Raw genomic sequence first — 18,030 nt, forward strand, 5'->3', positions numbered from 1 at the left:
CTGCCTCAACGCTTCCCACGCTCCCGATTCACATGAAAGTGCCGGAACACACTCACTTTCCCCTTCAAGTACCAGGAAATCTCGTGGGTTGTAGCACGCCACGTGCGAAGATATCGCCGCCAACCCTATAGTGATAAGCAATCTTCACCTACCTGTTTCACAGCGCATATGGCATAGGGCCGTTGGAAGCATACTGCACACTTCTAATACGCGATAACCCAAATGCACCGCCATTCCTCTCTGCAGGTGACGCGAAGTTAGCGTCATGTGTTGCTCAGGCAACATTGTATCCTGGCCGAGCCTACCAGCTCAATTTCATTTCAGTTTCTCACCGCCGTCTTAAACACAATGCAATAGCAAAATGAAGACGCACCTCTTGGGCCGCTTGGGCCCCACCAGCTCGGCACACGTCAGCATCTTGTGCGACAACGGTTCTCGCCGAGTGTACACTTCAAAACTTTCTACAAAAATACCCTGCCCGATATGGCTGCTGTCTCGGGCCGAATTCAAGAAGCACAAATCTAAGCTTGCCAAAGCCACTAAAATTATGTGCGTCTGCGTCTCGTGCTACAATAATTTGCGAAACACATTATGTAGATGTCAAGTTACAGTTGAGTTTGCCAATTGTTTTAGTGAATTCTAATTGTAGGTCTTCCTGGTTAGCACATTTTCTGTCCCGTTTTTTCCCCAAAACGTACAAACGATGTTATACTGTCTTTGAATAAGGAAATAAAAGTTGGCCCCAAACTAAAGCTTCCTCTTAAAGCAATATCTATAAAATAGAAGTTCATATCATGTCTTTTAATATTTGCAGAATGGTCATGCAATAGTGTTTTTGTCTGGCCCATACCCAAAGATACCAAAATAATGTGTGCACTCAGAAACAACTTGTCATTTTTGTGAAGACTCCCATTAGTGTGACAACTCCTGTCACTGCCACATGACTATAGATTTGCAATGATTCTTGATCTCTGCATTCCATTCACATTAAATGAATGGCATCATGGGTCTTCACTCTTACTTATCTAGCCTTTACCATGGAGTCTGAGCACTGTTTTTTTCTTTCCTTCTTTTTTTTCCCTCTTGAGATTATGTTGTGAATTTCAATGGGGCATCTTCAATTTTTCACTCCTCACTTCTACCTCCCCGCGGTGGCTTGACGAATTGGGGGGCTTCCTGGTCCTGTTGCTGCTGTTCCTGTGCAACTTAATTTTTTCCCCTAATATTTGTATATTCATTCTGTAATGTTCACTTTATCTCATTGCTTTTACATCTCTGCAGTGTTAGCCCTGTATTCTAATGTATCGGCTTATATTTTGCTTTCCTCATCAAAACACTTTGTTCTACAAGTTAATTATTGTATAATGATGATAACTGCATCTCCTGCACTTATGTTCCTTAAATATGTATTTCTTTTATTTCTCTCTCTTTATAACAAAATAACCTTTTGCATCTGTCTTCCTCCCTCACGTGACGCACCGATGTAAAGTGCCTCTGAGGTATTTGTAAATAAATAAATGCTCTTCTAGGTGGTGTGTCATTAGATGCAAACTGGGCATTTCCCGAGTCTCTACATTAGTTATTTTTTGAAGAGGGCGTTAGTTCCGTTTAACCAGATTATTACGTTCAGCATTTCATTACCACGCGAGGGGGGAGGTGTGGCATCGCTGACGTTTCTTCTCTCACATTCATGTTTGTGCCACCTGAAGGGCAACGTTGCGACCTACCAGGTGGGAAGCGCTGCCCCCAGCCGAGCCTCCTCGGGAGGGAGCACACCCTCGGGGGCCCAGCCCAGGGTTGACACGCAGTCGATACGAACCAGCGACGGGCAAAACTCCTCGGAGGAAGAAGACGAAGAGGAGAGAGAAGGTATACTTCAGGGGAGGAGGGAACCCTGCCTCAGCTGCATGTTCTCATGGCTTTACAGTGAGAGAGCACATTACTGGGCAAGCTGGCAATGCACGTAAGTGCTAAAAGATACACAGTAGACTTCTGTTGATCGGACTAATTATATTTTTTAAGTTAATTCGTTCCCAGTTGGTTCCTGACGTTTTGGGCTGAAACGTTTGTTGTCTTGACCCTGAAATTGGCCCTCTCTGGATAATTCTTGAACTTGACTGAATGGTACAAATGCACCTTGCACAAATGGGGACCCCAGTGGCTGCAGCATCTGTCTAGCAGTGCTAAAGGACAGCGAATGCATGGAAAACACATTATATTTGCTGGAAACGGCTGTTTTAGGCCTGGTCTTGGAACATTTTCAAGCACGAACAGCAGCTCATAATAAACAGTTGCTATGTTTCACCCATTTATAATGCATGCATTACATTTTGCTGCGAAAATTGGCGCAGAAATTACCTGAATGTTGCAGTTGGATAAAACACTACAGTTGCAGTGGACAGCCTACTGTCAAGATCAGCGTCATCGTTACTGTCGTCACAAGATGGCAACATAACAAGTGCTCGTTTATGATGGTGACGACTTCGCACTGCCTTGAGTCTTTAATTACAACTGCTCATTCAAAACAAGTTATATTTAAGGGTATGTAAAAACCAAATAGTAGATTTCGAATCGAATATCAGAAAGTTTAGCACAAACATTTATGCTTCCAAATTTGGTGCAACAAAACACAGTGCTGCACACGCTCAGGACGCTAACCACATTACTTAAAGTGGCACTAAAGACAAATATTCAATGAAGCTAAAGTGATAGATTAGTGCGAGAATCTGTAAGGTGTCAATATTATTGCGAACAGAGCCTTAGTCATTGAGAAATGGAGGTAAGTGCAGGACATGGTTAGAGACTCCCCCGGGACATTCAAGCACTTGCCTGATGACGAAGACACTCCTCAGTTAAATTCTGTCACTAGTGCTCCACCACTCGCTGCAAAAAGCATCCTTGTATTGTACTATAAGACAAAGTAAAATGCTACCTCTCCAGTTCTATTTCACTTTTAGAAAGAACTCATTGAAATTATCCTTGACAACGATGCGGGCGGTGGAAAGATTTTGTTTTCGTTCAGCTCTGCACTGCCCATGCTTTTGCATTTCAGTAGTTTCGTTATCGCATAGTACTGCGCTGGTTTTGCTGGCTCACGAAACTCGCACAAACTGTTAGTAATGAAGAATTCAACTTCCATGTGATGTCGTGGGATGCCCAAATGGTCTACGCCACTTGACCAAAAAGCAGCTGTAGTGGCGAATTCACCGCTCTGTCTTGGCTCGGTGCCGCCATCTGTTGGGTGCCATTTTAATCACTGGCGGCAGCAAAAGGTGGTGATGGCGTGTGCAATATCATTACTCCCCCAGTTGGGTGGTGGGAGATTTGAATACTGAAAAAGGTATTCGGACCCTTCAGATGCAATTTTCTCGTAAACTAAGTCTTTTCTTGACACGAAACAAGTGTTGCGAGGTTTCTGGAATGGTATTTAAACAGTTGACGTTGGCTTAGTCTTTGCCTTTAGTGTCCCTTTAACAAGAATCTTGCTAGCTATCAGTAACTTACGTACCTATGAGTCAAGATGCATTGTATGCTGTAATCATATTAAACGGAACACCAAATCAGTATGCGAGCACTGATAACAACTCAGTTCGTATACGAAGATCTGGAAAATATTTTTTATTGATACAATGTATGTCAGATATAATCGAGTGCTTTTTTCCCTGTGAAGCTGAAGAAATGGCAAACTTGTGCTAGATACCAATGGGGATTTCAGTTTAATAGTGGGTCATAATGTGCTTAAGGGCAATCTTCTATTCGTAGAAAGTGTTGCTTTCTAATTTTCTTCCAGAAAACAGGGGGTTTTCCCATCTTTATGGCAGGTAGCTTCTGTGGGTTATCGTCAGCAAGGAATGCATGTCACGTCACTTGCCATATATTGCTCCACAGTCATTGGTGCCAATAGTAAAGAGTTCTCAAATCGGGAGGCCCACAGCAAGTTCACATGGTGCCGCGTGACATTGTCGAGCACTAACAACCCCTCACAAGCTATTCTTGCAATGGGTCGTAGCTCAAAGCTAAGAAAATTGACCATTGTGCGCCTGCAAACAGCGTTCAGAACAAGGGGCCTCCATAGGACATTTCATAGAAATGACGGCCACGAATGTGCAACGGTCATCCCATGCACTTGCTTTTGTTGGTGAGGCAGTTTGTCAGTTTTATGAGGGTCAGGCAACCACTGTGAATAGATGGGCATTGATTCAGTAATTGTAACTTTAGTCACCGACACCCGACGACACAGCACCGATTAGGCAACACGATTAGGCCTAATGAGCTAGACAGCGTGGCAAATGGAAATGTCGTGATGAAAATTTGCCACCGGCTGATGTGATAACGGGCTGCAAACTGTCACAAAAAATTTTTCGTTAATATGTTCCTGCGGGTGGCTCATCAGTAGGGTTGTTCGTTTTCGAGTAAAACGCGATTTTACCCGTTTTTTACACCCCGAACATGTTTCAGGAGAATCGGGTCAAACCCGATTTCTCCCCGAATGGACCTTCCCAGTAGCGACCTACACAATCGTGTGCTGACGGTCCGCCGTTCTCTCTGAGTGCCCTGCACAATATAAACAAACGGGCACATTCTCACCCTGCTGCTTGGAGAGTGAATATTGCTTTCTAGCGCTGGCACTTTTTTATCCCCGCTTTCTCGACGGGTCGCTGTGAGTTTGTACGTGCACACACACACACACAAAGAAAAGGCTTGCAAAGGAAAGGGGCCAAGACATTTGAGGCTGACCACACTGTGAGTACATGGCCGCCAATCAGGGAGTAACAAATTCAGAACGAAAAAGAAAGCAAGGAAAAAGACGGTTCGCCTACTGCAAATTATTCTCGGGCATGTGCACCTGCTTCCCAGCTTTCATGCGAAAGGAACGGGTGACGAGTCGGTGGGGGAGGGATTGAGCGACAAAGATGTTCCGTGCACGGGTTTTTTTACCAGCGAGGGCCCCAACACCTATTATTACTTTTCTTCAGCCAGCCTCCGTCACAGTGAGTTAGACGAGCTCGTCGGTTGGCCTTGTCGAGAGCCATGTAGCCTTCTGCATCCCCCGCGCTTCACACAGCTTGTGATATCCTCTTTTGACTGCCCACTAGAGAAGGGAAAAAAGCTACAGCACTCAAAATTCTGTTTTGACAGGAACTGCAAGATTGCGAGAATGGTAGCATTGTTCCGATTCGAAGGACTTCAAGAAAGGGTCACGTTTTAGTGGGGGGGGGGGGACAGTAAGACAAACAAGAGAATATGACCAGTAAACGATGAAAGGTCGGTCTCTTAGGTTTTCCTACAGGTTTTCTCAACAAATTCGAAGCAGTGCTAACAAAGAACTCACCAGCCACCTGGAGAAAAGGAACTGGTGGTGAAGTGAATCATGCACCTCATTGATTTAGAGTGTGAATGCTAACCACTGAGACACATGATTGCCATCGTCACTTCCCAACACCAGGGGCGATTGGTGAGCATAATGCCACTGTTGCGAACATAAGCCTCCAGTATGTAGCACGGGAAAATTCAGCATGGAGATGGGAAGAAAACGAAAGACACTGTATGACTGGTGTAAAGAGCGTGAAGATCTCCAGATCGTAACGAAAGCCAGTGAAGGAAGCTGTGAATTAGTGTGCAAAATTGCAATATCGAGATGGTCACCGATCCAGTGAAGAAGCCCTGCGACCGAATTCGAGCATCTAGGGTCATCTCGTCACAAGAAGTTCAAGATGTCAACCCAGGAATCTGGGAAGGCGGGAACATCTCAGCAGACACTCTTTGATTATGTCCGGTAGACAACGTGCAAAATAAACTGAAGCGGACGGCGTAATTCATGACTTCGTTCATGCCTTAGAGTACAGTGGAATCAGCTTGCACCTGACGGATGAACCTCTGGGGGACTTCGTACGCCAATACTGCAAGGCTGCAAAGACCATGCCAACAGGACAAAGACTTCAGCTGAAAGACCTGAAAGAAGCTTTTGACAGGAACATGGTGAAAATCCATGATGATATGCAAGATGTGAAAGTGAGTGTCATTGTCGACGAATTCCCAGACATCACTGGGGTGCCTACCATAAACACTCTCCTGTGCTACTATTACCAAAAAAATCGCGAAGAAGCAGGTTGTTTTTGTCAACGTCGATAGAGTAAATGATTCGAACAGCTACACGGTGGCCAGTGTAGTCAGCAAGGCTCTCTTGACTGTAGGCAAGATGTGGAAAGACGTGGCTGCAGCTACAGACTTAGCCTAGTACGTGCGAAAAATGGTACAAGAAATCTGTCAAGCTGAAGGGATCCAAATCTTCCATGTGAAAGATTTAGCACGCCTGATTGGGAAACCAAGGACAATATGACTTCCTACAATGAAATTGTAAAATGGTACCGACTAGAGCGAAGGACTATGCCGCCACCTCATCCGGGCTTGACCCGTAAGGAGGCGGTTTTATATAGACAACTTCAAATGGGGTCGTTATTCACCCCGGTGCTGATGAGGCACATGTGTCCAAGTGTATATGAAAGTGATCTGTGTTGTGCGTGCCGAAAGGAAAGAGCCACTGCAGCTCACATCCTTTGGGACTGTGCTAAGAATCCGCACGAAGCTGCAACGATGACAACGATCCTGCCGCGGCTCGAGGCCGCAACGAGGTGCTATGACCAAGATGTCCAAACCCAGGCCGTCCAGCAGATCTCGGTGGCCCTCGAAAGGCAACGACCGAGCGAAACCGGAGGGAGGCTGCCACCCCAAAAGAGGGGCAGGCGCGATCAACCAAAGGGAATAGTGCGGTCGCGGCCGAAGTAGAGGCGCCACACGCCGCGAAGACGTCATGGCCGCGTCATGGTAACGCCTCCCTAACAGGCGAAGGCTAACCGTTCTGCAGGCATTCACAACAAAGTTTCTTCACTCACTCACTCACCTGATTCATGTGAGTGTTGACCATGCCATTTCTTTGAAGTTTGAAGTTTATTGAATACTTAGTGCAGATACAAAAATATTGATGTTTAGTACAGAAAAAGGTCCCATAGTGTAAACACTGTAGGGGGACCTTTTATAATGTTAAAAAAAAACACTGATAACACTTTACCATGCATGTCAACGGTTCGATCTGTAGTGACAAAGTTTGGAGCATTATTTAAGCCCGCTAACAAGCTCTACCAAAAGTGCTTCACCGAAATTTGTACCAGGTGTTAAGAAGCCACCTTCTGTTATCCCGAATAGATGGCAAAGCTTCTACAAAGCGTTTGTGGTTGTTGTAGAAATGTGGAGCTTGTCAACGGAACTTGCTGAAAGCTTGCATGATAGCAGCAAAGCAGAAGCTATTCAAGTGATACTTTCTAAAAAAGAAGTTGTTTATGCAAATGCAATCCTGATGAGACACACTCGGCCCCCTTTTAGACGCCCAGAAAACACTTGAAAGTGTTAAACTTCTTATGCCCAGCTTTGATCACTTGGTAAACGTCAAGCTGCAGCAGGCTGTCAGCGAGCTTTCAACGATGATCACTAAAAGTGATCAGGCCAGAGCTTCTTTGTCTATGTTACCCAAGAGCAGCGCCACATTAGTAAAAGCATGCTGGGAAGAATTATGCACGAAACTCGCCACAAAATGCCGCTGCACTGTTGAACGGAACGTCTCAGACAAAGACGAAAAGCAGCTAACTTTGTGGAAGTTGGGAGCCATCCTGGATCCATTTCAGAAGCGTCTGTTGGGGCAGTCATTTGATGACTACCGACCTCTGTTCATGTCCGTAACCGACAATGTAGATTCACTTTACGACGAGTTCAACCAGTTCTTGCTGGAAGCAAGCCCCACAAACACAGCTGTCGAACTCATTGAGTATTGGCATGACTCTACCACTCGCTGCCCCAGGCTGGCAAATGCTGCACTGACATTGTTGTGCCTAGCTAATGGAAACTGTGATGCCGAGAGAACTTTCTCCCAGCTGAGATACGTTCAACGACCATACAGGTCTCGAATAGAGACTGACAAGTTGTGCATGCAGATGGTAATGTATGTAAACAAGGGTGTGTAAAAAAAATCAATGAGCAGCTTTTCGTGAATAAAATGTTTCATTTCTTAGAAGTTATCAATGGTCTTTACTGTCATCATTACTGATTGATTTCCAAACAAGTGCCAAATTTTGGAGAGTATTTGCTAGAAAACCCTGATGTCCCCCATAATTACCAGCTCGAAACAAGTACCAATTTTAATGCGTTAGAGTTAAGAAGCCAGTGATACCGTCTGATAAAATAAACTGAGTGTATTACTTAGTACATCTGTAGATTTAACCCGAAAAAAAACAAACATATTTTGGGATGATTTCACACACAAAACTATTTCTCCCCGGTTATCAGTTTGAAATATAGGACCAAATTTTTACCCTGTCATTTTAAAAAAATATAAAACCTGAAAACGAACAACCCTACTCATCAGTGGGCGGTTCTGAGATCACGTGGACTGGTCAGATTATGGCCGTTGAAGCGTTCGGGTCCGTGGTTGACCAGCCAGCAACTACTGCGAGCAGGCGTGCCAAGTTCGTCTGTGTGTTTGCATGTGGGTAGAAAGCTCCAAACTGCACGAACCTATGTGCATGAACTCTGAACTTGTGCAGTCAATGTGATCAGCGTGCCTTCCGGTGTCAAATCGGCCCAATCTTTGCACATGCTTCCGTGCTTTCTGCATACACTGCTTTTGTTGTTCCCTCTGTTCGCATAGCATTAAGCATTTCGATCGGTCCAGTTGAACTGGTCGAACCTTGTACCAATAAAGATCACGCGCCGTGAGAATACTGCGCTCATCAAGGCACCGACCACGATCAGGCCATTCACCTAAGGTACTGATATTTGAAAGATAAATTATTCGAGTTTTCGCCCTCCCCTAGTAATTTTAAAATGTTGCATTAGCTGTTTTCGACATTCCCGAGAATTGCATGCATTAAAAACAAACTAGTGAAGTGGTTAGTCTAGATGTGAGCCACCATACTATTTGTGATTGTCGTTGTGCAGTTTCATAAATGCAGAAGATGAAACATGCAATGGACATGTTTGGATGAGGACATGTGACCCATAGTGATGAACTTCTGTCTGAGAGTAACAACAATTTAATTTCATTTCATCTTCATTTATTTACCTTAAAGACCCCATTAGGGGCATTACATAAGGGGTGGGTGTACATAAAGAAATAAAACACTCAAATTTGCAATAACAGGTGCTCAGTCAGTCACCTTGGCACCCTTAAAAACTCTTAAATAAATTGTGCTGGATAGGTGCCTGAGGGGTTCGTGAAGACAGTGTTAAGCACTTAGGCAAGTACAGTGACAATGGTAAACTCTATGAGGATTTGGTGCTGTGTCCTCGAATACCTTGCATGCCCCCTGCCAGCTATATCAGATTCTACATGCCTGTCTTTCCAAAGCATCAGAAAAAAAAATATTTTATTTTGCACCAGCAAAACACAATGCTGTCCAAACGCATTCATCAGCTTCAGATGTGGCTTTTGCTTCTTATTTTCATGTATGCATTTGTCTTTGTATATGCTGATGAAAATACATCCTGTGAAAAACAGTGCACGCCTGCAATCATCGCAGCACACAGACAGGATAGGCACAGGGAAGACATGCATTTGGTGCCCAGTACACCACGCATAGATTTGTGTCTGATCAATAAATTACTGTTGTTTGTAGTACTTCTACATGTATTTGTGTATGTCTTCGCTGTGTTATGTGCTCACTGTATTCATTTTACAGCTTGCTGAAACATAGGGGGACGATGAAGCATGAATCAGAGAGTCCAACTACGAGTTGTGCCTTGCATGAGGGAGAAATAAAGAATTCCAGGGAGCAGTTGCAGCCAACGATTGCACAGCCATATCGCTCTCAACATAATGGAGCTGAAACCCAGGATAGAGGCTGCAGGTCTGCTCATGGCATAGCAGGGGCCTGACTATACTGCATCATAGTATAGTATTTAATGCTTACAGTATTTTACAGCAAATAGCTGGAGTTGGTAAGGAAAAGCTTACTAGCCCGAGCGAAACCCTTTCTCTTTATTATCAAGATCTATTTCTATTAAGCTGCCCCCACTCCTCCACCATTTGTTGTTTAACCCGTAAGAAAGAAGCCGAGCTGGCCTGGAAACATCAGGTTTAACAAACCACACATTTTAGGTTGAAGAAATTAACTCTGTAATTAATTAACCAGGCAGTTTTGTCAATGTTTCACTTCCATGCTACTTGACCGACACTAACCTTTACCATTTCTGCTTTGAATCCATTCTTTTTTGTGGTGGATGCCATGATCATTACATAAGCTGTTAGCATGTTTTATTTTGCCATATTGTATTTACTCGTGTAAGGCCCACGCCCCCACTTTGGAGTGCAAAAAATTTAGAAAAAAAAATTCTGCTAAGCATCACACTCATACCCATGTCCTGGGAAATTTCTGCTGTCATTAATAGATGGAACTAGTTGTCTTGTCAATGATGGCATTATCACCATCATCGTATCTTGCAATCACGAGGCTTCAGTGGATAGCCCTAAGCCTGCCTCGTGTAAGGCTCACACCCAGTGAAAAAATCTGAAAAAAAAAAAAGTGGGCCTTACACGAGTACATACGATATTTGCTATATCGTTCTTTCTCAACCCACGGCCCTCTCCAGCACTTCAAGAGTTTCAAAAATTGTGGTGTGTGTGTGTGTGTGCACAGGTGGGGAGGCGACCACCAAGCATGCCTGGAGTGCCGCCGAGGCCCGCCGTAAGCAGTCGACAGCCATTGTTCTTCTGGGTGTGATCGGAGCAGAGTACGGTCACGAGATTGAACAGAGCAAGCGGAAGGGCGCCGACGACCAGAAGAAGAAGTCTGTCGTGGACGGATTTGGGCCCACGAACTACTCCCTCGCATGGCACACGAGTGAGTCCCTTCACACAAGCGCCACTTTCGCAGTGATGGCACGTTACTTCCTCTTCCACTTTCTCCAACTGATGTATCAGCGACCATCGCTGAAACTTTGCATGCAAACTGCGGCGCCATAACACACCGCCTAGCGAGTGGAGGAAGCAATATTCAGCAACACATGCTGCGATTTTGAGTCGGCAAATTCACTTCCCACATTGGGGAACGTGTGCCCAGCTTCTGAGCCGTCTGGGCACCGAGGTGCTGCATACGAGTGCTCGTGCTCCTCGCAAAGCCATGGACAGAGCTTGACTGGACGCCTCAGGCTAAAGCAAACATGGACACGAGTGTGCATCTGTTATTGTTCACAATGTTGGGCCATTTTCGTGGGCTCCCTAATGAGTGGCCTCAGCATATCTTAGTTGCACGCGCAAACTGCCATAGTGCCTCCTGGCCAGCGCTGGCTCCCCATAGTGTTATGAACACAGCATAATTACTCAGTTCTAACACATCCTCCTTTGTAATGTACCAGACAATGTTTCACAGCCAGAAATTAAAAATTGAATGCCCTCAATTGTACCGAGTGGCGTAATTTTTGTACTTTAAATAATTACAGAATGCCGTGCCCATGATTGTACCCTAACCAGATTTTTTTATCAAAACAGATAAATGCCAATTGTTTTCTCACTTGAAGAAAGATTGGCAGCACATCCATCTTTTGGAGGCGATTGATGACGTTAATGCAGTTAGCATTCTTTCTTTGATAGGTGTGAAATTAGTGATATGTGATGAGGATTCTTATAATGGATGAACTAATGGAGGCATGCCTGTCACCTGCGTGCTTACGATTCTGGGGCAGAAAGAATCTTTTCTTGGGCGAGGCCTGGCAGGTGGCGCAGTGCACTGCTGCATGCAGAGGAAGTGTTTTAAGCATAAAATGCTTTTAGCTTCTGTTGTTGGCGACCTTCAAGTGACCTTGAGCCAAAAGCCAGAGCCGTTATCCGGGCACTCAAACGAGAACATCCAGTCAAGTTGCGAGAACAAAACAAGATCATCCGGGCAACCAGTCAAAACTCAAGAAAATGCGGTCTCTGGCCCCCAACCTTTTGTGCAGGACCACATTATGTACGCTAGTTACTGTCCAAATAAGTTTTTAAAAATATTGCTTCCGAGTTCTTCCTAATGTTTGTTCACAGTATCACTCAAGCTGAAACTTCTAGCAAGCTGAATTTTATTTGTCATTTCTCATGGTGGGGGGGGGGGGTTCAAAAGGCAGATACAGGGCACCATACACTTCATTGTGATCTTTTGGCGCTGAGACACTATGCTCTGTTGAAAGCTAGCAGTCAGTGAGTTCTGCGGCGTGTGTTTTGCGTCGCCTCAAGAGATGGTGCCATGCTTTGTGGCACCTGCTTCAGGTGCTTTTCTTCTTCAAGGTGGGCAGTACGCTCTGTCTCCCTAGCGTATTTCGCTGCCTGTCATGCCACCTTCAGCCGGTTTTCTTCTTCCAGATGGGCAGCGTCCATATGGACCAGTGCACAGTATGGCGCGATGCGGTGGGTCGTTGCGAACGTGCACTACACCCATTTTAAGATTGTGGCTAGCATAATTTCCAACCAATCTGCTTTGATAGTTGCCATTTCATGCTTACTTCTACTCTCGATTATGGGAGAGCCAGCAATTTTTTCTCCGGTGTCTGACGGGGCAGTTTATGTGTTTTCAAACTCACAACTTTCTCTTGGGTCATTGAGAGAGAAGGTTGCGAGTTCGGAAGCAAGAAAACCACAATGTTTCTGTGACCCCGTTAAACTGTCAACCGCCCTCCCCACCGCTGCCACCGCATTACACGAGAGCAGAACTGTTTGTAATGCCTGCGAATTATAAACGGTCCCGCTGCAAATGATTTCTTTTTAATGATAACCGCAGAAAAAATAAAATTTATTGTGCAGGAGCTGTAGTGGAGCCAGCATCACTTTTCATTGCTATCCAAGGTCACGTTATCGCTATTAGCTGACCAAATGATATTGTCTTTGGCTGTGTCTATTGCATTTGAGGTCCCACATTTCTTAAACCATGGCCTCCAAGATTGCGGGAGGTAGCAGGTTTTACTCCGTCTTTCCCATCTGCACTGAGAAGCTTAAGTTCTGTGGTGGGCATGGCCGACTCCTCCTCCGCACCACGGCGCTCGCAACCTAGGGCTTTTAGTGCATTGTGGAGGCTTTCAGGTGTTTTGGTGCTGTTGCTGCAGCTTGGATGAGGCGAGAAAAAAATCCTTTCGCACTGTTAGGTGATCCCTTACTGATTTGGAAATCACAGCTGGCGGTCTACGTGGGAGCAAACTGCATGCTGGCAACAACATTTATTCTCAAATGTGTTTGTTTCGACGCTCATAATCTCACTGCATTCACGTTGGTACATAGGAAGGGAGTATATCTGCAAGTGTTTATGTGCCCTACACTATACAGTCAACGACACTGTACAGGTACTATACAGTCAACGTCCGATTTTTCTGACTCCCTAGGAGCCCCCAAAACGTCCGAAATAAATGAATGCATCCCTATTACTGTCCCCAAGGGCTCAAATTGCCATAAGGACATCTGAAATGGCTTTGAAGACCTGCTGGTGCACTTATTAGGCATATCAGTGCTCGTAATGGGACAAGAGAGGGCAGGTGCACGCACTTAGAATTAAAAGAATGCGTCCCTTGACAGTTGCCCCGTTCCACTCATGGTATGCTTCACGGCAATACATTGCGTATGCTTCACCTAGTAACATTTCTATATTCTGGCGAAGCTGACTCTCGGGAACAGGCATTATGCAACGAGTCGTTGTTTTGCGCACATCTCGCCATCGGCGAGGATTACAAAAGTGGAACCAGTGCAGTTGCTGACAGCGGCAATTTCTTTCAATGTAGAACGCGGCACCTAACAGCAAGAAGCGTTTTAACGAACGTTGAAGGAGCTAGGCCTAGCATGGCCGCGGTGGTGGGTGTACGGCGGCCAGCAGATCTGCGTTCGAGCGCGCGTTTCAAGATGGCGGTATAATCAAAATTGAGGTGGTGGTGGCTTCGATTAATGCCGTTTCGGACCTGCGGTCAACGCAAAATTTCGGGAAAAATCGGACGGCAAAGGGTTTTTGGGTCCGAAATTTCATACATTCTTAAACATATATTGACTATATGGCGTACGTAACGGTGCCACAAAGGCCGCCGAATTATCAAGTATGTCAGAAAAAATGTATCGTTGACTACTTGACAATTTGCAGGTTACATGTATGTTTATCATTGTGTGAGCTGGTTTCAGAGCATTGAATGAGTCGCATGCTGGTGTTGGCAGTAGCTTTCGTCTGTGCATTTCATCGTCATGATAGGGCGTGAAGCAAGACATCGCATGATCTGTCAAATTAAGGTGCACATAAGAGAACCCTCAGTGGTTAAAATTTATTCGGAGCCCGCTACTACGACGTGCCTCATAATTATATAGCTTTAGCACATTGCACCCCAGAACTTATTTATTTATTTATTTAGTTATTGCCTCAATCGCCCTATAGTAAAGCTTTATCATACTAAGTCACGAACTGTAATGAGGGTCACCTTGCCATTTGATTTCAAAACTTTTAACCCTGTTTATTGAGAGGAACTAGTTCTGCATCTATTCACATGCATCAGCTCACAAGTGGAAGCTTTCTGAATTGTTACATGAAAGTACAGACGAACGTTTTACGCATGTCTAGGTATCTAGTGTTGCTTTGTCAACAAAGGGACAAACCTAACTCACAGGATAAGGTATGCAAACCAAAGGCAAATATTCAAGGTGAAGTGTCACTGAAATGTGCAAATGCACAAACAGTATGTTTCAGCTTAGATGCAGTAACCTTAGGGAAGGGTTTTCTTTTAGTAAAGTAAATGTTCATGTTCTGCTGCATTCTCAAAGCTGAATTGAGCGATAAACTGTGCACCAAGCATGAAACGATAAATTGTACTATTATTTATTCCTTTATTAGTACAAGTAGTTGCCGCCCAAACAGGCATTTGCTAAAAACAGTAACGATTAAAATGTAATGCATATCAAACACAAAGGCTATTTGCTCTTCCGCATGTCTGCTTACAGCAAGTTTATATTTTTGTAATACATTTAATTATATATACCTTACATGCCTTGAGAAGGTACAAGGGAAATACATACTGTTAAATCAATGTAAAACAAGTGCTTTCAATAAGGCAAAAAAATAAAGCATCACTTAACAAATAGCATTATTCACACAACTCAGTATAGCGCATCGTATCCATAACAGAAAAAATGTGTACACACAATGATACTAGTAAATATTACACCAACATCATAGCACTATAGTGTAGGCGTACAAATGCGAAACTTGCCATATTAATTGCTGAATCACTGCAATGTGAAGTGCAAAAGAAGAACTATAGAAGACACTGGACAGACAGCAAGTAAACTCTGCCATCTACAATGAGCTACCAGTTCACAGACAATGGATGGTGTGTGAACTCATACATGACTTGTATATGAAAATAAATTAACAAACATAAGACTATAGATACTACAATATCAATGGTAGGTATATAGAAAGTTACAAGAAAAAATAAGGCACAAAAGGGCTGAACGCTTAAGACAGCAAAACGTTCAAGGCAGAGCTGAAAATTACCTAGGATATATCCTGTGAAAGTATTCTGCAGCTCGTAAAAAGAGAACAAACGCGTGTGTTGAGATGTCACGTGGTCTGCTTTCTCGGTCACCTCCACGGGCGCCAGAGCCCTCGGCTAGCAGCACCACCACAGGACAGCCAGCACAGGAATTAACTTATTTGCTGAGATGTGTGCCGATATGACAACCAATGCAAAACCTGCCAGTGCTCGCAACCTTGGAAAGCATGCCTTGACATTGGAGGTGCAATCTGGACACCAGCTATAAGTAAGGTTCAATGATAAAATTCTCGTGCTCGCAGCAACTTCCAGCATGGTACGGGCATGACCTTTGAAATTGGAAGGTGGAGTGTAAGATTGGGGGTGGGATTTCGGCATTACTTGTTGAAGTTTTGGTTCCATGCTCAGTTCTAATGTGCGTGACATATATATTGGTGAATTCTCTCATAATGTCTCGAAGAGCACTGACTGGACTATGTTCACGTCACTTATGGAAGAAGTGTGTCCGGGAGATTTCACTGGCAACGTTGATGACATTATTGCAGAAGCAATGAAAGCTGCGAAGTGTTTATTATCAATGTCATCAAACCGAACTGATTTCGACATTGAAGTTGAGAGACTTCGTGTGATTCGACGGCATGCAGAGTGACGATACAGACACACTAAATCAATTTATGATCTGAGACGCACAACGCATTCATAAGAAAATTCAGCGGCACATAGACAAGTTAGAGAGTGAGCAATGGAAGAGATTTTGTGAGTAACTGGACCCTTGGAAGCCGCTTTCACATACCTGGAGAACATTCTGCGGTCTTTGTTCATCCCTGCAACAACGACACCCATTCGCAGCTTTGCACCTCCGTCTTGGCCAAACTGAGCTTGGTGTGGCAGAGCAATTCTGTACGAGGGTCACTGGCGAACCTGTCAACACCAACATTGATGTGAGTGACCTCCCTGAGGCTCGGGTCCTTTACCATGGAAGAACTCGAAGCTGCCCTGGCTATTTTGAAACAACCATCCTCTCCAGGCCCTGACGGCACCACCTATGCTGCCTTGGGACACCTTGGATAAGAGGCAAGAAGAGCGCGTCTGAGCAGTTTCAACAACTCATGGCATAGAGGTACAGTTCCCCAGCAGTGGAAGTTAAATCAGCTGGTACCTTTGCTAAAGCTGGGAAAATTTCTGTTGGATTTGGCGGCATATGACCCTATCACTCTGGCCAGCTGCATCGGGAAGGTGATGGAAAGGATGGTCCTTGCACGTCTACGATGGTATATTGAGCACTACAATATCTACTCAGCTTCCATGGCAGACTTTTGTCAGGGTCGATACCTCAATTGATAACGTCATTGACCTGACAATGTTTATGCAACAGGACAAAAGCTGCAAGTGGATACCAGTTGGGCTGTTTCTCAACGTGAAAGGCGCATATGACAACGTTGCGCATGGCACCGTCGTCAACTCCCTGGAGACTATTGGAATTGGCGGCCGCATGCTTCATTGACTATATAACTCGCCGGTCATTTTTTGTACAAACAGAAGATAGCTCCACGGCTGAATATTACACTTACTGAGGCGTGCCTCAAGGAGGAGTAATGAGTCCCACATTGTTCAATGTGACACTCATTAGACTAGCTGAAGTTTTACCTAAAACAGTCTACCTCTCGATATATGCAGATGACATCTGTCTTTGGAGATTTGTGGTAACTCGCCTTCAGGTTCAGGTGCGATTGCAGTGGGCAGCAACTTTGACATCAACATACCTTCAAACACAAGGCTTGACTGCATCGACTGAGAAACGTGCATCGATTGCATTCACATGTAAACCTCTGACACCATGCCCAGTCTCCATTAATGGATACACTATCACCTATGAAAAGACCCAGTGATTCTTGGGTGTAATAATCGATTGAAATCTTTCCTGGAGTCCTCATTGCATGTACCTGAAGGAAAAACTGTCGTCGATTGCTCAGGTACCGAGATTCATGTGTGGGAAAACATGGGGCACATCTGTACGCACCATGCTTCAATTGTGCAGAGCTCTATTCCTAGGCTATTTACACTACACCCTTCCAGTGTTGTCCAGTACGTGCAAGTCAAATATTTGCTTATTGGGGAGCCTACAGTGCCAAGCATTGCGTACGGGTTTAGGACTTCCTCGCTGTGCATCAACAGATGCAACAATCGTGCTCGCAAAGATCATTCCATCCAAACATATGTTGCTGTGGATTGTCTCAGGACATATCCATCATCTTTCCCGCGTCCCTGCTCATCACTTAGCGTTCTTGCCATCGCAGAGACCGCATGCAATGTTTTCTGAAGATATAATCACCCATACAGATTGTCTTCCATTAGGATACATACCAGCAGCAAGGCCTTCATTACTCTTGTGGTGTCTCCAACAGCCTCAGGTGCACCTAAGTATTCTGGGTGTAAAGAAGAAGGCCAATCAACCAACAATAGCTCTGAAACAGATGACGCTGCTATTAATCAATT

The 18,030-nt window shown here is 44.6% G+C and overlaps 1 protein-coding gene across 1 annotated transcript in view; it reads left to right on the top strand.

Moving 5' to 3' along the window:
* Rbcn-3B (WD repeat-containing protein Rbcn-3B) overlaps window positions 1-18,030 on the top strand; it is a 192,011-nt gene that overhangs the window by 130,249 nt on the left and 43,732 nt on the right. Inside the window, exons 25-26 of the mRNA XM_075693751.1 lie at window positions 1,710-1,869; window positions 10,686-10,889. Of these exons, the coding sequence (XP_075549866.1) occupies window positions 1,710-1,869; window positions 10,686-10,889 (364 nt within the window). The remainder of the gene's footprint in view (window positions 1-1,709; window positions 1,870-10,685; window positions 10,890-18,030) is intronic.

The sequence above is a fragment of the Dermacentor variabilis genome, chromosome 5 (assembly GCF_050947875.1).
Source record: "Dermacentor variabilis isolate Ectoservices chromosome 5, ASM5094787v1, whole genome shotgun sequence".
NCBI classification, from domain to species: domain Eukaryota; kingdom Metazoa; phylum Arthropoda; class Arachnida; order Ixodida; family Ixodidae; genus Dermacentor; species Dermacentor variabilis.